The sequence below is a fragment of the Miniopterus natalensis genome, chromosome 5 (genome assembly GCF_054644295.1).
Source record: "Miniopterus natalensis isolate mMinNat1 chromosome 5, mMinNat1.hap1, whole genome shotgun sequence".
Classification (NCBI taxonomy): Eukaryota; Metazoa; Chordata; class Mammalia; order Chiroptera; family Miniopteridae; genus Miniopterus; species Miniopterus natalensis.
In genome coordinates this window covers 75,682,371-75,704,133 of record NC_142085.1, presented here as the reverse complement: position 1 = coordinate 75,704,133, position 21,763 = coordinate 75,682,371, and the positions used below count along the sequence as shown (strand labels likewise).

Sequence of the window (21,763 nt, the reverse complement as noted above, 5' to 3'; positions counted from 1 at the left end):
CTGAAGGAGGAAGGAGCTGGCATTTATTGAGTGCTTATTATGTTTCTTTTACCAGGCAAATAATTTTCGTGGAGGAATTCATTTGATCCTTGCAACTACTCTGAAGTGGATATTATTTTTGTTTTTTAACTAGGAACTTGATAGGCAGAGAAATTAAATAACTTGTTAGTGAATAGAGTCTCTCTTCTTTATCATTATTCCTTCCCACCTCTCAGCTCTTTCTTACTTTCACAGTTCATGTGATTGTTTTGCCCATAGTTCTTATAAAGAGTAGATATTTTAAATTATTTGATTTTGAGTTATATGGATTTTCTCCTTTACATAGTAAATAGTTTTATGTATGATGATGTCTTGAAACACAGGCACTTAAGAGAAATAGAAAGATTCTTGAAGTTGGTATCCTGGGCACACAGATAACATAATTTTACATTACTACAAGTATCAAACATCTTAAGGTATGTTCATTAATTACACTTGTTTTGGATTAGCAGAGTAAAACCTGTTTTGAGTTTAAGGATTTGTTTTTGGAGACAGTATGGCAATACACAGAGTGAATAGCTAACACTTTATAGAATTATGCTACACACCAGAAAGGAGCAGAACTCAGAGGAGAAAAATCTGTCTTCATAGGATTTAATTGTAAGGAATTTGCTGTCTGCTGTGCAAGAAAATATTCATTGATTTAAAAATTATCTTTCCCCCAGAAGTAGTTTATTTTTTAAAGATTAGGGAAGGTATGCTCTTTGCAATAACTAATAAGTATGTTTCTTAGCTTTTGCTTAAAACCTCTGTGTTGGGAAATATTTTAAAGCTTCTTACAGACTTCGAATGCATAATAACTTGATAAAAGTTTCTTTATTGAAGGTTATAAGCAATGTACCCTATTAATGAAGCTGAAAATACCTTTTAGATAATTTGTGTTGAGTAATATCTTGTTAGATTATTTGAATAACACATTAAGTTAATGGGAGAAAAGTGACAGGAATGAAACATAAACCATTTTGCTTTCTCTTAAAATTTGTTCAATTTTAAGAACTACTCAGTGATAGGATTAAAATAGGGAAACAGCCTCATTATGCGCTGAAAATGATAAACTTAATACAAATAAATGTCAGGTTTGTTATTCTGGAGTAGTGATTATTTTCATTTGTAATTTCTGAATCACTAAAATAATGATAAACTACAAAAGTAATTTTTCCTTAATTAGACACTTTCTTATACACAGTTGAAAAACATGCACTGAAAAAAGTCACACTTAATGGCTTTCTGTAGTGTTATATTTACTTTAAAATTTTCTCTTTCTTATATCACATTGTGCTAGTTTTGGTCTTTTTTTTCCTTAACCTATATCCCACAGTTAGAGTCTTAGTATTTTGGAAATTCATGCTAAGGATTTTGATGGAGCTATAAAAGTGCGTGAGAGGTTGGTACAAGGAGCACTAAATACAGGAGGCAAGTTCCAGTCCTGTCTTTAGCTAGCTTTGTGACCTTGAACAAATCACTTAATGTCTGGGTGTTAGTTTTCATTACATGAAGTGATTGGATTGGATTTTCAAACTCTAACCACAATCTTGAGAAAGTAGTGCACAGACTTGAAATTAGTTGCTTCATGATTTTGACATTGGAATTGATTCCTTTTATATTCTTTGGGAGATTTGAAGGGGAGAATCTCAAAGGGTTTTAAGGTCCATGGTGCTTAGCTCTTTAAGATATCTAGATGGCCAGTGAGAATTTTAAATGGAGGATAGACTTTGTATTTCCTATGTTTTCCCTCATATATGTTTCATTTTCTATAGTCTTTCCTGTGACAGGTGCATCTTCATTTGTCTTTTCCCTCCTTTACCTCTCTGTAAGGAATTTATGCTTAATGGGTTGTATGCATATAGGCATGACATAAAAATCAGGATGTAGTAAGTTTGGCTCAGAAATATTTTTTTAAGTTCATACCATATGCCAAATTTCATTGGGGTTTGATAGGACTTTTAGACTTAAAATATATATATGTTACATCTCCATTTTGTTTCAGGAATTGACTATGTTGAATTTGAGTTCATTTTGTTAAATGATGACACCAGAATTTATTAGATGTTGTATCTCCTTCTAACCTCTTTTAGGTTGTGGATTCCTTTGAGATTCTGGCACACACATTGGACATCTGCTTAGAAAACGTAGTTAAACAAAATTTTGCATACAATTTGAGGTTGCCAGCCTTCCCCCAACCTAGTCAAGCTCATCCCATGGACTGCTACAATAAGAACATTTTAAGGAAGAGCAGGCGAATTTGTGAAATGCTGAATGAACATAAGTCTTTCTTAAAGTTATGTATGTTTTCAATAAATACTTCTTCATGGTTACTGTTTATATTTTGGCTGTATATACAGTGGTGAAAAATCAGAAATCTTCTCTGCCTTCTTGGATTATAACTTTTGCTAATGTAAAAAGTGAAAAGAACTCTACAGTTAATAGAAAATCATGGGAGACTCTGGGGACCTACTTAGGTGTAAGTAGAGACATGGACATGGAGTAAGGGAGAAAATGAGATGTTTCACATAGAGGGAACAGCATGTGAAGGGCGTGACACTGAAGAGCTTAATGTGTTTGAGGAAATGAAAAGTTGGAACAATATGAGCAAGAGGGGAGAATGGCTACAGGGCCTTGCACAAAGTGATAAGGCGTTTGGATTATAAAATACTAAAGATTTTGTTCGGCCGGTAGCATCATATGAATTATATTTTTTAAAGATTACCCTGCTGTATAGAGAAGAGAATACTGGGGCAAGCAAAAATAAATTGGCCAGTGGATATGCAATAGTTCAGGTAGGGGACAATGACTTACATTAGTGAGGTTGCAGTGGGAATGGAGTAGTGGACATATTTGAGATATTTTTAGGTGGTAGAAATAGGAGATCATGATAATGGATTGGATATGGAACTTAAGGGAGAGGGAAGAACTCGGGTGGGTGTTGCTGGAAGTTGCCATTATTGAATTGCTGGGAAAAGAATGTGTTTTTTTGAGTTTTTTGTTTGTTTTATTTTGATGGAGGGATAATAAGAATTTAGGAGTTTTCATTTGTCAATCTTGAGCTCTCAGAAGCCTGTGAGATTGTCAGGCCTCTATAAGAGAGGGTCAACAAATCTTGAGGAACTCGGGTATTTGACGTGGAGATGTCCATTTGAAGATTATCAGTGTATTAGTGATATTTAAAGCTGTGAAAATAGGTGAAATCTCTGAGAAAGAGACTGTGAGAGTAAACGATTGACTAGAAATAGAACCCTGAGGAATGCTGCACATTTTTAACTTGGGTAAACTGTAAGGTCACTAGGAAGGAGGCTTAAGAAAGACAGCCAGAGTGGCTGTAGGGAAATTGGAATGTATGGGGTCATGTCATGGATGCCAAGTAGTGCAAGTATTTCAAGGAAAGGATAATTCACTGTATTGAGTTTGGCTTAGAGGTTGAGAAGATGTGGGCAGAAGTAATGGCCATTAACTTTGGTAACCTAGAGGTCATCAGTAACTGAGATGAACCAGTTTCATGGACTGGTAGAGATGGAACCCAGATTTAAGTGACTTGAAGGGGATACCTGATAGCCCAGGCCTAGAAATTTGGTGTGTAGATAGCTTTATAAAGAAGTTTGCCTATGAAAGGAAACAGATACCGGGTAGAAGATAGAGGTGTATGAGGATATAAAGGAAGTCTTTGTTTGTTGAATGTAAGAAATGCCGCAGCATGATTTTAGTTGTTAGGATTAATAAAAGAAGGAAGGAAAATGAGAGAAGTCCTTGAGAAAACAAGAAAGGTCAAAATCCTGACTGCAGAGGGTCAGGTCTTTGATAGGAAATGGGTCATCCTCAATCTTAAAAGGAGGGAAGAAATAACAAATACAGAGGCAAATAGGCACATAGATTTGGTGGAGGGAAATCAGGATATTCTCGCCTTATGGCTTACTTTTTCTACAGACTGAGGCAAGATTAACACTTCAGAAGTGAGAAATAATCTGCATATGAAAGTAAGAAAAGCTATAAGTGACAGTTCTCCTCAAATTGATCTACAGATTCAACAAAATTCCTATCAAAATCCCAGCAGGCCTTTCTGAAGAAATTGTCAAGCTGATCCTAAAATTTATACGGAAATGCAAAGGACCTAGAATAGCTAAAACAATTTTGAAAATGAGCAAAATAGGAAACCTACCCTAGCTAATTTTAAAACTTAACCATAATCTAAAGTAATCAAGAACATGTGATTGGCATAAGGATAAGCATGGAGATCAGTGGAAGAGAATTGAGAATTCGGAAATGACATTTATGTAAGGACATTTATAATCATTTGGTTTTTTAAAAAAGTGCCATGACAGTTCAGTTAGGAAAGAATAGTCTTTAACTGAATGGTGCTGGGACAATTGGATATCTGTATGTTTAAAAAATGGACTTAGACATGTTGTACTATATACTGCAGACAGTACACAAAAATTATCTCAAAATAGATTACATACTTAATTGTAAAATTTAAAGCTATAAAAATTCTAGATAACATAGGAGAAAATCTTTGTGACCTATGTTAGGCAGAATTCTTAGATGTGACACCAAAAGCATGAATCGTAAAAGAAAAACTGATAAATTGGACTTCATTAAAATTTTTTAAAACTTTTACATTTCAAAGGATACTTAAGAACATAAAAAGTTAAGCCACAGACTAGCAGAAAATATTTGCATGTTAAAAACATAATAAAGGTCTTTAATCTAGATATATAAAGAAATCCTACAACTTAATTATAAAGAAAAATTCAATTAAAAAATGGGCAAAAGACTTTAATAGATATTTTACCAAAGGAGATAATATGAATAGTCAATAAACATATGAAAAAATGTTCAACATTCGTCATTAAGGACATACAAATTAAACCACGACGATATGTTGTCACACACTCGAGTGGCTATAGTTAAAAAGACTGACATGACATAGTATTGGTATTGTGGAGAAACTGGAATCTTTATACACAGCTCTTGGAAAAGTTTGGTTGTTTCTTAAAAAGTTAAACATGCTTACAATATGAATGAGCAATTCCACTCTTAGGATCTACCCAAGAGAAATTAAAACATGCAAAGAAGTGCATATGTCTGTTTAGCAGCATTATTCACAATAGTCAGAAATTGAAAAGTAATCAAAATGTCCATTATATGGTGAATGGATAAACAATATGGTGTATCCATACAGTGGAATACTGTTCTGTAATAAAAGGAGCAAGTCTGATAAATGCTATAACAAAGGTGAATGTCAAAAACATAAGTGACAGAAGCTAGACACAAAAGAGTACAAATTGTGTGGTTGCTCTCATGATGAGTTTCTTTTCTATACTGAAATATTTACAGTATATTTTTTATAGTTTTTTTGTTTTCTTCATAATTTTTATCCCAGGTGTAAAATTTAGCTAAATAATCTGAATAATCAAAACATCTTTATAAGATTGTATTATTGTCTGCCCTGGCCTGCATGGCTCAGTTGGTTGAGCGTCCTCCCATGGACCGAGAGGTCACCAGTTCGATTCCAGGTCAGGGCACATGCCTGCGTTACAGGCTCAATCCCCAGTAGGGGGCATGCAGGAGGCAGCTGATCGATGCTCCTCTCTCTCCCTTCCTCTCCCTTTCTCGCTAAAATTAATAAAAACATATTTTTAAAAAGATTATATTGTCTTTCATGGAATTAGAAAGGTATTTGAAATAATAATTAAAAACTATAAAATACCATTTATATTTTGTTTTATTTTCATTTGGTATCCTGCTTTGAACTCTTCTCTGATCTCCTCAACCAGTTAACCCTCCTGTAACCTTCCCACACTGTTCTGTATGTTTGCATATGTACTTTTAGCCTCCTGTTCAGGTGTATATGTTTTTCTTGATAGATGGCAAGCAACTTGAAATCAAGTGTTAGCTTATCCTTGTTTGTCTCCCTCATATCACTCTGTTCATGATAGGCACCCAAAACATAGTGTACTGATTAATTTGGCACTCCAGGGCTTTACTTCTCATCAGTACAGTGATGAGTCCTAGCCTAACCTCTTCATTTTATCATACCACTTTAAAAATTCCAAACACCAATGAATGAGCCTTTTTAAACAATATGGCACTGAGACCAGATTGTATAGTCTTTCAATAGACTACATGTTAGCAAATACTTTTGAAGTTGTTCAGTCAGGTAACTCTAGTCAAATATAGTGAGCATGCATATTAATAACTTTTCTTTAAGGTACTCTACCTTTATCCTGTTCCATTAATTTTTTTTATAATAGCTTTAAAAAAATATATCTTTATTGATTTCAGAGAGAGGAAAGGAGAGGGAGAGAGAGAGATCAATGAAACATCAATGATGAGAGAGTCATTGATCGGCTGCCTCCTGCACGCCCCTGACGGGATCGAGCCCGCAACCCGGGCATGTTCCCTGATTGGGAATCGAACCCCGATCACCTGGATCCTAGGTCAACGCTCAACCACTGAGCTGCGCCTGGCCGGGCTCTCTTAATTTTTTTAAGATATCATGATTCACTTTACTTTAGTAGTAAACTCAGATGAGTTTTTCTGCCTTTCAGAAATATAATTTCCAGTTCTTGAACTTGACAATGAACAGGTAGTGGTAGACAACTAATTTAAATAAGGAAACAGGTCAGTGGTTTCTCTTTTAATTAAGTTGACTCTTTCCGAGGAATGCATGACAATAGTGAAAACATGTCACATCTGAGTTGTCATGCCTACCCAGCCTTAAAAATGATTTTCTGTCTCACCCTGACGCCTCACAACCTTGTTTCTTACTTTTCTCCTAACGTTGACTTTGCGTTCCAACCCAGCAAACCTGTTTTCTGTTTCTCACAGTTACTTGGTCTTTGTCAGTTTCTTTTGGTCATGCTGCTTTTTCATCTGCAGTACTCTCCCCCAACTTCCATGCTTCCACCCTCCCACTTTCAGAATGTGACTTAGCTTCTGTAGGCTTTAGAAATTTAATTTGAACAACCTCACCCTCACTCCGAGACTTTCATTTGCCCATCCTTTTGTATGTATTTTACACTGTATATTGCTTTTTGTTTATGCCATGCTTAGCTGCTTTTCCAGTATACTTCGTCCGAACAGTATTGTAAGCAAACTGGGACTAAAATTCAGGTCTGTTTTCTTTCTGACCTCATGAGGTTTGGAGCAGCAAAAGTGCATAGTAGATGTTTAGAAACAGCCTGCTTTTTAGGGCAAGCCGCCTGCTTAGCTCTGCTGTTGCTCTGCATTCATAAATATGATTGGGATCATGAATTAAGCCAGTTCTGGGCTCCTTACCCAAGGAAGTTAAAAGTGGGGGTGGTGGACCTTGCAGCCTTGGATATTCCATTGCTAGCACTTTGGGTACTCTCTCCCTAGCCCAGTCAACATTCTGGGCTTGAGAAGAGACAAGGAGGCGGCAAGAACAGGAACAAGTAGCATTCATTCTGAGCTCTGACTTTGTGTCTTTGCTGACATTGTCAGTCCCCTCCTTCCCTTTTAGAACCTTTCCCTCCCCCTATTTTTTATTTTATAGCAGAGTGGTTGTAAGTTTAAAAAGAAACAAAACTGGGAATTTATTGCCAATGAAAGAAATTATGGCAGAATCTGGATATCTTGACACATTATACATTCTTTTATAAAAGATAATAAGGCACAACTTCGGTTGACTTCCAGTGCACTGGCTGAAAGTGGAAGACTACAAATCCATGTAGACGTGAGGGTGCTGGGCACGCTCACAATGGTATCACACAGGGATAGCGCATTCCCTAGTGCAGGTCGTTGATACTTGTGCCACGTCAAAATTAGATTATACTACTTATCATGGTCCATATAAATCTCACATGAATAGTGAAAACTGCAGATGTTAAACCTATGAAATCTAAGAGCCTACTATATGTATTCTGTGCCTGCCTTTAGCTAAGGATTTAATATCCTGAGGAAGGGAGTTTATGGTTAGAGTTTCTATTATTACCCACAGTTTTGAACCCCTAGAGACAGAAATCTTTTACTTCCCTAATAACATTTCTGCCGATTCCCCCAAGACTTGATTCTGGAGCGAATGCAAACTTAGTGTTTCTCATTCGCACCTAACAAATAGCAAAAACAGAATTGTCATAGTTACTAGTTGCATTGTATCATGGTTATTTTCTGCTTAGTGCTCCATTCTGCTTCCTGTGTTATTCATCTGACCCTGCCTACCCATTTGCTGTCTTCCTATTTTTCTTCTTTTATTGCCAAACAACAAATTTGACCCAGATTTCTTCTCTGCTGCCTGTACCCTCCCTAAGCACTAGTCTAACTTTTTTATACCCCTTACCCCCACCCCCTTTTTAAAAGGGATGGTCTCAAAGTTCACTTTTATCTTAGTCAGCAAATCCAGTAACCTTTTCTTAGGTCTTGTTCTGTTACCACCTCCCTTGCAATTATCACTGAATCACTTCTTCATGGATATTATCTGTTCTTTTTGTTCACCACAGCTAAATTATTGTATGTCTTTAGCGTCTTGTAAGTTTTTAAGTTTGATACTTGTAAGTTTTTAACACCTTTCCAACACAGGCTACTTCTTTAATAAAGTATAGGTAGACCTTGTCGTCACAAGCATATTTTGTAGACAGTGGCATTTGGCAGAAATTAAATTAACAGTTTTTACTGAATTTATTACTGTTTTTGTTATCTTCTGTTTATTTCAAGTGATACTTATTTTTCATTTATATTGTGATACAAGTTCCTTTTAAAATACATTTATTAATTTTTTAAAAAGTCTTGATCCAAAGAAGAAGAAATATTAAGAACATAGTAGCACAAGTGGCCCATGGGCATGGCAGAATTTGTGAAGATGACATGCCAGTGTCTGAAGTTTGGGAAACGCTGGCATGATGGAAAAAGCCAGGCTTTGGAGTTTCACAAAGCTGGCCTCATATTTTGGCCCCGTTGATTTCTAGTCTATGACCTTGGGCAAGAACTTTCTCTTTGCCTCACAGTTTTAATTTGTAAAATGAATATAGCAATACCTGCTTTCTAGGGTTTGAAGGATTGTCTTAGATAAGTACTAGTATACCACTCTATAAGTGGTAGATTTTTCGTCATCAACAATTTTGTTATTTTGTTTGTTTCTTCATTTATTCAACAAAAATATTTGATAGAATTTTAAAGATGCAATTTAATTTTTAGGATTTCTTAATCTCACATAAGTTCTTAACTGTTCTGGGCCATAATTTCTCTGGGCATTAGTTTTTTCATCTGCATATTGGGAATAATATAGCACCAGCCTCATAGGATTGTTTTAAAGACTAAATTAATTCATAAAATACTTGGAATAGTCCTTGGTACTTGCAGTAGGGCAATAGAGCTATTAGCTATTATTGTTATTGTAAGTTATATTCCTAAAATATTGGTTATAAAACAAATAGGTAAGCCAAATTATTTCTCTATTTTTTTCAATTATTAAATTTGTCCTCCCCTACAAAGGGAAAAATTGACCCTAAGGCAATAACAAACTAGATAGAGTACAGAAAGTTTTCATTATCAAATATTTAGTACAAAACCATGGTAAAACACAGAATTAAATACTCTACTGATACTTGAATTTACACCAGATCTTGTTCCTTTGGAGCTAGATTTATAGGACAAGATTTAGCAATGACTCTATTATCCCCACTTAAATCCCCAGCACAGTTTAACTCCTTATATTTTTCTTCATTATAATTCATATTTAAATGTACATCTGTATCATTTTTTTTAAAGGGGGCACATGACTAATAATCTATGTCTGATACTTAGGCAGAAATAGTTTTCAGAGGGTAGTATGTAATAGACAATATGAAATTTGCATTCAAATAAATAATATTTGCACTAGAAAAGATCTTAGAGATAGAATCCAACATTTTCATTTCATCTAAGAGACTTGCGATATCTGAGTTAACTATATTTACATATTAAACAGCTATCAAAACTTGATTCTGTGGTCTTTCCACCAAAAACTAACAGCTCTTGTTTTATGATATAACATAGAACTATTTTATCATACAACTTACATAAATTTACCTCTGGGCAAATAGGATGCCTTATAAAATAAAGAAGTTGTTAAGAGCATGGGTTTCAACCCATGTTCTGTTACTTGCTGTGTATCCTTGAGCAAGCTTACTAGTGTGAAATAGTACTTACCTCTTAGGGTTGTTAGAATGATTATGTTAGTTAATATGTTACCGAGCTTGGACAGTACCCGACATGTATGTACACCATTTATGTTAGCTTTTAAGTAGAGGTTGCTGAGGTTCTAGAATAGTCAGGCCTCCAATTAAGAAAACAGGGGTTTGACCTGACCACTGTGACTTGGTTGGGTGTCATCTGATGCACTGAAAGGTTGCTGGTTTGATACCCAGTTAGGGCACATGCCCAGGTTGCGGGCTCCATCCCTGGTAGGGGTCATGGACATGCAGGAGGCAGCCAGTTGATGTTCTGCTCTTGCATCGATGTTTCTCTCTCTCCCCCCTCTCTCTTCCTCTCTCTCTCAAAGTCAATAAAAATAATTTTTTTAAATGAAAGAAAACAGAGGGAATTGATTACTAGTAACTGGTTCCTATAATACTCTTTAATCAAAAATTATTATTTAATATGGCAATATTATAAGGAAATGGGTTGTAAATGTTGGCTTTTCATGTTACCTTATGTATCTTATTGGTTTAATGGGATTGTTTATCTCGAAAGGTGTTTTAGAAGTACACTTATAAGTCTGGTTTGCTTGAGACAACACCAGCTTATGCCTTTTGTCCAGGGATAACTATAAATAGTGCTCCCTTTCATTCTTGCAAAAGGTTAGATGTAAATTTTATGGTCACCCTAAGTATAGTTTACTAGCCAGATTTACTTTACTAGACTATCCCCATGCTCCAGTACTTTCTAAAGACAAATACTACTATTTTAATCTTAATTTTTAGATGGTTTGTGGTATTCTTTAAACCACTTTTACATTTGTTTTTTTCTCTTTATCTTTAGTCCATAGTTCAGTCCTTTTTTTTTTTGAAGTTTTTTGTTGTTGTTAATGTAGATAATATGAAAAATTAATTGTAATTGGGAATTTGGGACTTGAACTACCAATAAACTTTATAGGCAGTCATATTTTTCATATCAGAGTCCTTACGTTTTGAGGCTATCTGAAGTGTTTTATTTGTTTAGATAACTAATGACATACTGATTATAAGCAGTAAAATATTTATTGGCCTATATGTACTACTCTTATCATAGTAGACTGTCAATGGGAGTTTATATTGCCCAAAGCAAGTAAAGTTTATAGTTAAAAAATTAAGGTTGTCAGCCCTGGCCAGTGGCTCAGTTGGTTAGAACGTCGTCGCCATATGCCAAGGTTACAGGTTCGATCTTCGGTCAGGGCACATAAAAGAATCAATCAATGAATGCATGAATAAGTGGAACACAAACCAGGGTTTCTCTTTCTCTCCCTTTCTCTCTCTCTAAAATTAATCAGAATTTTAAAAAAGAATTAAGAGTCAGCCCAGGTGGGCGTGGCTCAGCAGTTGAGCATCGACCTAGGATCCAGGAGATCGCGGTTAGATTCCCAGTCAGATCACATGCCTTGGTTGCGGGCTTGATCCGTAGTCGGCGGTGTGGAGGAGGCAGCCAATCAATGACAACTTTCTCATCATTGATGTTTCTATCTATCTCTCTTTCTAAAATCAATAAATATATATATATATTTTTTAAAATAAAAAAATTTTAAAAAGAACTAGATATTGCTAAGAGGAATCTCTTTAATTGCCTATACTATCCAGAAATTCAAGTCAAGAACTTCATACACTTAAAATCTGCCTCTATCCTCTTTTATGTTGGTTATTTAACTCAACACGTTTCTTATGGTCCCTTCCTTTAACAGGTAGAATAAAATCTGCCTTTCAAGTATTGTGAAGCTTCCAGGTCCTGTAGCAGTAATCTGTATTGTTACAGTGTTCATTTGGTAAATGGCCAAGCAATAAGCATTAAAGGTTTTTGATAGGAAAGTATTATAGTGAAAGTGAGTTGAGATACTTGTTTTAGTACAACTAAGGATCTTGAAAGCATTGGTAAGATTGCATTTCACTTTAGACCTGAGTTTAGTAAGGAAATTTGGCAGTGGAGTTGGTCACTAAGTGATAGCTAAAGTCATCTGCAAACATGCTTCATGAATGCAGTAATGGTTATTAGTTACCTACTTGTTTGTGGGACTGTGCTAAGTATTTAAATTAAATTGTTTTTGTAACAAAGGAAAATATTAGAGGTTAGTGGGTCCACATAGCTTGTGTTGACAGCAGTGTTTCAAAGAAAATTAAGTCATGTTGGAATGAGTGGGCTTTGATGTTTGCCCCTATCTTCTTTGCCACTGACTCTTTTTCTTGACCTTTTCTCCTTGCCATAATTTATTGCAGTGGTGAACATGATATGTGTGGATCATGTATAACCTAAACTACCTGGACAAAGCAAACAATGTTTATTATTAGAAAATATTTAACTTTTAAAGAAATGGTAAAAATGATCTTTCCAAATAAAAAAAATTTAATTCAAATAAAGACTAACAATGAATTTGGTAAATTAGAGGATGTGAGCACCATTGGGGAGCGATTTTCTGCAGCATTAAATGCCTACCTGTGCAAAGTACAGAGCCAGGTCTTGCAGGGGATTCCGGTATGATTAAATCATAGTCTGCCCCTGAGAAGCTTACTGGAGGGACAGGGGTAAGGGGCATGTGTGGTGTGGTTTAACATAATTACACAGATAACTGAAGTAACTCAAATTGTAGAACCTGGAATACTAGTACAAAGAAAGAAAAAGTCATTTGCTTTTGGAGTAGGAAGGATAGAAAATGTTATAGGAAGGGAGAGGCTCTTATGGTGGGTTGTGGGTAAAGAGTGTAAAATTTAATAAACAGAAATAGGTTAGAGAGTAATCTGGTAAGAGAGAAAAGCAAAAGTGTGGAGATAGGAGAGCTCAAGTCTAGATTGGTCAAAGTAAGACGGAACAGAGAGGCTTTGGACTCAGTCTAACCTGGCTTTGAATCGTGGTTCCTTTCTTACAAGCTGGGGATACTGGTAGCAAACATCAGAGGATTGTTGTGCTCATTAAGTGGGATAACAAGTAAACAGCCTTCCTAATAATAGGTACTCAGTATAATTGTCCCCTACTTTTTTCTAATTTCTGTCAATTACAAGTATTCCCATGTTAGTAAAGCTAGTGAGTCATGGAGAGGTATAGAGACCAGTCTAACAAGTTAATGGAATAATAAAAATTACACTGACTAGCTAGGCAGTGTTGTGCATATAAGCAGACCAAACTACTCTAGTTTTTAAGCCATCAAAAAATACAGTCAGCACGTCCACCGACTCAGTCCTGCTTAGACTGAAGAATACCAATAAAAATAAAGGAAGTGTAGCACTTCATTTTTAACTTAATGACTATAAAGGGAAGATCTTCTATTATATTTTATTATATTAAAAACTTTTAAAATTTCCTTTTAGAGAGAATATTGGCAACTTGCTGGGGTGATTCTTAGTATTATGTGTAGTTTCAGTAGATCCCTCATTTGTGTTTTTGAGTTCTTATATTTGTGTTTTATCTCATGTAGTCAAGCCCAAATATATAATTTGGCATCTACTTTACTTTGGTCTTTTCTTACTTCAAATAAATAACTTCCATATACTTTTATTGTTGTTAGTATTTCCTGTACCCTCACATTCTGAGCATAGGATTAAAGAGCCTTCCTTTGCATTTAAGTTACTCTCTCATTGTCACTCTGTACTAGACACTGTAGACTGTAAGACATGCCTTAGGATTTATTGAGGATACTTGCCAAGAGGAAGTCGACGTTATCCTGGGAAAAGGACAGTGTACAGCATGTCTTGGTAGGAGATTAAAGCATACATTTGAGTTATAGCTCTGCACTTTGTTGGCTACTCTGGCCTTAGTTACTTGGCCAGTCTGATTCTCTTACTTCCTCTGTAAAATAATACCAATTCTGCCCCATTATTTTTAAGGATTCAGTGGGAATCTGGAGTCTTTAGCACTGTGCTCAATAAGTATTAATATGTGTGTTCAATAAATTTTAACCCTCTGGCCCCAGCCACCACCACATTTGTAAATATGGAAGTAAAAAATGATCCTCACGTACTTTGTGAGTTATTATTAAAGAACTATTTATCTTTGTTTTATACAGTTTTAAAAGGTGGCTTTTTGGTTTGTGTGTGTGTGTGTTTATATGTCTTGATTGATTTCAGAGAGAGGAAGGGAGGAGAGAGAGAAACATCAATGATGAGAGTCGTTGGTCAGCTGCCTCCTGCTTCTCCTTTTGGTACTTTCCCTGCCTCTTTCCTAGGCTCCTTTTTACACCTGCCCTTTAGGTTTTGATGTTCTCCTGATTTTCCTTTCATTGCCCGAAAGGAAATGGCACCTGAAAGGGATGTAACAAGGACAAATAAACTACATGTTTCCCTTAAGGGGTGTCAAGTGGGCAGAAAAGGGGAATGGGTGAGGACAATAATCCTGACAAAATGCCCCCGTAGCCTGCAAGGCTGGGTGCCCTTCCCTCCTCAGCTCTCGCCCCCTCGTCCTCATAGTTCCCTTGCTGTAAGCCTACCTCTACCCTCCTCACTCTGAATTGACACAGAGTGATGCCCCTTAGTGGCAGAAACAGGAGCCTCTTCCAGTCCTGCTCTACAGCAGAAATTACTGTCCTGTGCATATAAACAAATGGTTATTGTTATGTATTACTTAACCACTGATAGGTGCTTTTTTGAATTCTAGTAAATACAGACTTTACTTCTGACTTAATATCACAACACCGGAGGTACTTTAACCTTCCTTTGAATGTTTTAGGGAAAAGAAAACAGACTAAATATGCTTCCTTTCTACAAGAATTTATATTTTTTGAGAAGTTGAGACAAGGATACTTAGTGCTTATTTTACTTTAAGATTATAATGTCTGTATAGTACACATCTACTCCAGCTTTTGGAGTTACAATTTAATCTTGAGACCTAAAATTATCTTTTCTAGCCTGACACTTAATTGCTATAGCCAGTCTAGAAATACTTACTGAATGACTAGAATGATCAGTGTAGATCCTTGAAAGCCTTACTGCTTTAAGAAAACAAAACAAGCAAACAAAAATTGTTTTAAAGGAAAGAGTATAACCGCATTAAATGCAATCTGGAAAATAAAGAAAAAGCCCTACGCTTAATCTCTGATAGAGTTGCTGATAGAATTTGTATATATCTGGTTGTTTTCAAATTTGTGTTTATGTGGTTTAAATGTGTCCCGCTTTTCCCCCCACTTAATATGTCATTTTATGACTTGACTTTAAATGGCTTCATATTAATCTGTTAATTGCATGGCCCTGTTGTATGCACAGTGTTTATAAAGAAGAATGGTTCTAAAAAATATGACTCTTAAAAAATAGCTGTTCTAATAAAATGAAATTGCTTATCACATGGATCTTAAGTAGGAGGATGATAACCTTACTTAAGTCAGTGGCTTTTGTTTTCAAAACATATGAACCTGAAACTTGAGGAAGTGGGTCAGCAGCCGTGTATTTTGGAGACGTTATCAACAGAAGTTAGATAGTTGCTTATTTAGAGAATTATTGTCATAAATCTTATGTTACATGTGTTCTTTTATAGATTATGGAGCTTTGTGGTGCAAAAAGACTTGGTTATTTTGGAAGAAGTCAATTCTATATTGCTTTGAAACTTGTAGCTGTTGCCCAGTCTGGTTTCCCTTTAAGAGTGGAAAGTATTAATACAGGTAAATATGAGATACATTAGTAATTGAAATGAAAATAGACTTTGAATCACAAATGAAGTAAAGTCAGTACAAAGGTTGAATCTTTCTGATATTACAGTGACATTTGTGACCTTGAGGAAAGTGTCATTACTTTATTCTCACCACCATGCTTTTTAAAATTTGTGATATGAAACTGTTAAATGGTGATTTTATAGCATAAATTTACTAAGAATTGTTAAGAATTTAGGTGAATAATTTTATCAAGGTAAAGGATGAATTGTAGTGACTTACATATGCTTTATTTTTTTTTCTAAGTATAAAGCAACATTATACTTTGTTTTCTTGTGTGAAGGCTGTAAAAGTTCCATATAAAATTAGCAAGTATTAGTTAACTAAAATTCTGATTGATAGAGACAATATTAAAATATTGGCAGACTGAAACCTAGTTACAGACATTTGACTGCCTTATAAGCCTTGCCTAGGATAAGTTGTTTTTCTGTTATTTGGAGGTGTGTTGATATTGAAGTACATGGAAATTTTATAAGGTAGGCACTTAAATGTAGAGTTTTGCGGTTTTCATAGGGAAAAGGGGAAGAGAAAACCGCGCTTTCTGTAATGTTAGAGTTTTTATGCGGTAGTATTACGTGCCAGCTTAGGTGGAAGCTTTTATTGTGGACCTCTGGTTTGCCACACATGTCGTTTTTCTAGTGTTTAGCGTTTACACTCTTTCCAGATAATTTTAAATACTTTACATAAATAGTGAATAAACTTACTCTCCACCTTAGTGCAGAAATTCTAAGGAGAGATGCAGGTAATCATAGTGGAGGGAAGTACATTTTCTTCTAAAAATGATTCTGCTGCTGTATTAGTCTAGTCTAGTTATGACCGACCTGCAGAGAAGTTCTTAGTTTTTTATTTTTCTTCTTTATTTAAAATTGAATGTAGAGTATTTGCCTGTTGGAGTGAAATAAGTCAGACTAAAGTTGGTAGATTGAGCCGCTTGTACTGTGTCCTTGGTAGGTGAACAGTAAGATATTTTCAGGAAATTCTGCCATGAAAATGTCTAGATTAATCTAGTCTTAAACTTAGTGACTTATTCTGTGTTTTACTTAGAACTCTAACATCTTACTTTAGAGAATCAGTGTGAGTAGAAACAGCTTTGGTGACCTGGGTTTAGATTTTTTTCAGTTATTGTCAGTGACTGTGACATCTTGGAGCCTCAGTTTCCTTACCTGTAAAATAGGAACTTTGCAGAGTTGATATGGTGATGAAATGACATAAATATAAAGTGCAAATATAGAACCAGACATGCAATGGACATTTATACAGCTATCTTTATAACCTTTTGGAAGGACAATTTGGTGTTACTATTTCTTTCTAGATTAGCGTCTCCCTAAACAATCTAAGGGAGATGATCGTCTAAGTTTCGTAGCAAAAGACATTTTGTGTCTGTTGTTTCTGTATCTATTTTTGTAAAAATTTTAATATCTAATTCATCTCTTATTTCAGATTTTAATGTGTGCATCATTTTTTATTTTAAAGTAATAATTGTTTTTGCTGTTAATAGTAAAGGACCTTCCTCTGCCAAGATTTGTTGCTTCAAAGAATGAGCAAGAATCTCGCCATGCATCCTCATATTCTTCAGATTCTGAAAATCAAGGGTCTTATTCTGGTGTAATTCCTCCACCACCTGGAAGGGGGCAAGTGAAAAAGGGATCCGTAAGCCATGACACTGTCCCGTCTCGTACATCTGCAGATCAACAGGTAGTCACGTGCATGTCAGTATTATCAGTTGATGTCCTGTGTAGATGCTTACATTAAAACTTTTACTGAGCACCTTAATAATGAAAATGTTACCTTAAAATTAAAATTTAAAAATAACAACATTCTTTCTAGGAACCTGCATCTCCAGTAGTTTCACCACAGCAGTCCCCACCAACTTCTCCGCACACATGGAGAAAACACAACCGTCATCCCAGTGGAGGAAATGGTGAGAGGACTCTTGCAGGACCTGGGCCGTTTTGGTGTCCCTTTGGTGAAGCACAATCAGGTATTCAGAAGTTCTAGAAGTCACATGCATTTATTAAAGGTGTAAATTGAAGGTAACTTGGTAACATTCCTTTAAGAGTTGCCTCCAAGACAATTTTTAATTCTAAATTAAATACCTTAAATAGAAGCAAAAGCCAACTATGAAAATTTGTAAGTAGATGTATCACTTTAAACAGTGGTAATTGCATTACTTATATCTATGATGCTTAGACAAAAGTTTATAGGCACCAAATTCTCTGAAGGTAAAATGAATAAGTGATTATTTCCTAGAATATTTTGATACTAGTTTCAGTAACAATTTAAAACATTTAAATGAGATCTTTTTATTTTTATTTTTTTAATTTATCTTTATAGTTGAAAGTGTTACAGATGTCCCATTTTCCCCCCAAATGACCCCCTCCACCTCGCTCCCACCTCCTCCCCAGGCCTTCACCCCGTTATTGACTGTGTCCATGGGTTATGCATATATGCATATAACTACTTTGGTTAATCTCTTCCCATCCTCCACCCCCTTCCCTCTGAAGTATGATTGTTGCATGCGTCAGTGTCTCTGGATCTATTTAGTTTGTCAGATTCTTTTGTTCATTAGCTTCTTAAAGAAGACCCTTCAACATATCCTGTAGTGCTGGTCTGGTGGTGATGAACTCCTTTAGGTTTTTCTTATCTGGGAAGCTCTTTATCTGACCTTCAGTTCTAAGTGATAGCTTTGCAAGGTAGAGCAATCTTGGTTGTAGTTCCTTGTTTTTCATCACTGAATATTTCTTGCCACTCCCTTCTGGCCTGCAAAGTTTCTCTTGAGGGATCAGCTGATAGTCATATGGGTGCTCCCTTGTAGGTAACTAACTGCTTTTCTCTTGCTGCTTTTATGATTCTCTCTTTTTCTTTAACCTTTGGCATTTTAATTATGTGTCTTGCTGTGGGCCTCTTTGGGTTCCTCTTGTTTGGGACCCTCTGTGCTTCCTGGACTTGTCAGTCTGTTTCTTTCCCCAGGTAGGGGAAGTTTTTCGTAATTATTTTTTCAAATAGGTTTTCAATTTCTTGCTCTCTTTCTTCTCCTCCTGTTACCCTAATAATACGAATGTTGGGCCTCTTGAAGGTGTTCCAGAGGCTCCGTATGCTATCTTCATATTTCTGGATTCTTTTTTCTTTTTGCTCTTCTTGTTGGGTGTTTTTTGTTTCCTCATATTCCAAATTGCTGATTTGATTCTCAGCGTCCTCTACTCTACTGTTGATTCCTTGTAAATTATTCTTCATTTCAGTTTGTGTAGCCTTCATTTCTGATTGGTACTTTATTATGTCATCGATGGTCTCAGTTGTTTTCCTAATACTCTTACTAATATGGTTGAGCATACTTATAAACAAAATTCTGAAGTCTGTATCTGTTAGCTTGCTTGGTTCTATTTCATTTAGTTCCTTTTCTAGAGATTTCTTCTTTTCTTTCCTTTGTGACATGTTTCTTTGCCTCCACATTTTGGCTGCTTCCAGGTGTTTGTTTCTGTGTATTAGGTAGAGCTGCTATGTCTCCTGGAATTGGTAGAGTGGCTTTGTGTAGTAGGGTCCACTGACTCAGCCTCCCCAGTCACCTGAGCTGGGCCTTTCTAGGTGCTCCCCTGTGTGGGCTGTGTGCTCTGACCTGTTGTAGTTCAGCTTTGGTTGCTTTTGACATCACTGGGAGGAATTGACCCCCAGGACAATTGGCTGTAAGGACCAGCTGCAGCTGCAGCCAAAGAGCTGCAGTGCTGAAGACACCCATGTGGAGCAGGATTTACTTCAGTGGAGCTTTGATGTTCACCAAGTGTGCCCCTTGAGTGTGTCACTCATAGATGTGGTAGTGTTGTAATCCAGTGTTGTGGAGTCTGGCCACCAGGTGCACTGTGTCTGGGGCCTCCCAGGAGGTGCAAAGTCAGCCTGTGCCAGTGCCTTGCCCAGGGCCACCCAGCATGAGCTACACAGCAAACCGTAGTTGGCTGCTACTTGTGCTGGGCTTGGAGGTGTCCAGGAGAGGCCAAGCTATGAGCCAATGCAGGCTGCCACTAGTGAGAGGCCTGGGGCCACTTATCAAGCCGTATGGGGCACTCTGCTGCATGTTTGAGAGATTTTAGGAAAGTCCTAAGCATAGGGCTTGAGAGTCCCCTTGCACAGAAAAGCCTCTGGAAATGGCCTGGATGAACTTGCACATGGGGAGGGGAGGGGTCTCCTCCAATCACCGGGGTGGGGCCAAAGGTGTGAGTCAGGTGCTAGAGATTCAAATATGGCGCCTGCCTGCCTGCTTTGTGTGGGGAGAAGCTGCCAAAGGAGCAATGGCCTCTGCCAGCTCTTCTGTCAGGGAGAAAGCCGCCCCTCCACCTCTCGCCTGGATTTCAGGCAGGTTAGTTCCTCCCCAAGTGTCCCAGGTCCTTTCAAGCTGCTGCCCAGTGCTGGGCTCAGAGGGAGGGCATCTGAGTGAGTCCGTGCGCACGGGCCCTTTAAGAGGAAAGCCTGGGGCTCCCGCAGCCTACGAGACCCTCCACAACCCTCAGCAACAGTCCCCACTGGTTTTCACAGCCTGAAGTTGTGGGACTTCTCTTCTCGGCCCTGGAGCCCTGGGCTGGGGGCCTGCTGTTGGGCTGGGACCCTTCACTCCTCTGGGAGACCCCCACTGCCGAGATTCCCTCCTGGGTTTAAACCGTGGCACCAGGGGTGGGCCCGTGACCGTGTCTCTGGGATTCAGCCCCGATCCGCCCCTCCTACCAGTGTCTATGCTTCTTCAGTTCCCTGGTTGTAGGGCTTCTGTTCAGCCAGATATCGGGGTGCTGAGTGATGGTGGTTCTGTATTTTAGTTGTAATTTTGATGTGGTTGCGGGAGGCGGCGGGTGCAGCCGTTACCTACGCCGCCATCTTGTTTCCTCCCCCTAATTGAGATGATTTTAAATTGACAAAAGATTTCATTTTGAAAATTAACATTTCTTCAAAGTTAGAGCTTGAAAGAAAAAAAACTTACATAATATGTGTGTGTTGGATTGTTAGGATAAGAAACCTGATAACTTTTTTTCTGTAAAAGTGAGTCAGCATGTTTGCCCATTCTGCTTTTAGGTTCTTCTGCTGGTGACACGGTGTGGTCAGGGCATTCTCCACCTCCACCTCAAGAAAACTGGGTCAGTTTTGCAGATACTCCACCAACCAGTACTCTTTTAACCATGCATCCTGCTTCTGTCCAGGTGTGACATTTTATTGGTATTGCATTTTTATTTGCTTCATTCAAAGTATTGCTGCAGTCATTGTTATATTTTGCTATGGCAGATTTTATAAATGCAAGTTCACTCGTTTATAAAAACAAACAAAAAAAACAGAACTCTGCTTTGTGCCTTTTCTTTAAGTCTGTTATCATTGAAATGTTTCATTAAAAGTTTTGGCTGATTTTCTTTTTAATTTCTCAGTGAACTTTTGAAAGGTTTCGGCACCTAGGAATATATTTGCTTGGCTTTCTTAGCACATTTTCATAACTTTCTGTTGCTTACATAGTGCTGTCATTCTATACATTTATATAATCATTGTCCAAAAACATTCAATAACCTGATTATAAATAATGTGGTTTGCTGATGAGTTTGTGAAGATTTCTTGTATTTTAAACATTCACAAAAAGTAAGTTTTACTTTCAAAGATAAAGTAACCTATCAATCTTGGTCCATGTAATGATATAGATAGATACTGTACTGAGGAAAAAAATGTTTCATTACAGGACCAGACAACAGTACGAACTGTAGCGTCAGCTACAACTGCCAATGAAATTCGTAGGCAATCCAGTAGCTATGATGATCCCTGGAAAATAACAGATGAACAAAGACAGTATTATGTAAATCAGTTTAAAACCATTCAACCTGATCTTAACGGATTTATTCCAGGTGAGTTGTTAAAAACAAATTCTTCTGGATGGGACAGTTCAAAGTCTCAGTTTCATAA

The 21,763-nt window shown here is 36.9% G+C and overlaps 1 protein-coding gene across 6 annotated transcripts in view; it reads left to right on the top strand.

The window, feature by feature from the left end:
• Nucleotides 1–21,763, top strand: part of REPS1 (RALBP1 associated Eps domain containing 1) — a 62,053-nt gene that overhangs the window by 3,832 nt on the left and 36,458 nt on the right. For all 6 annotated transcript variants that reach the window (XR_015714584.1, XM_016204911.2, XM_016204910.2 and 3 more), the window contains exons 2-6: nucleotides 15,673–15,796; nucleotides 17,343–17,539; nucleotides 17,672–17,825; nucleotides 20,897–21,021; nucleotides 21,543–21,705. Coding sequence is in view for 5 of the 6 variants with exons in the window: in XM_016204911.2 (XP_016060397.1) it covers nucleotides 15,673–15,796; nucleotides 17,343–17,539; nucleotides 17,672–17,825; nucleotides 20,897–21,021; nucleotides 21,543–21,705 (763 nt within the window). In the remaining variant the exon portion in view is untranslated. The remainder of the gene's footprint in view (nucleotides 1–15,672; nucleotides 15,797–17,342; nucleotides 17,540–17,671; nucleotides 17,826–20,896; nucleotides 21,022–21,542; nucleotides 21,706–21,763) is intronic.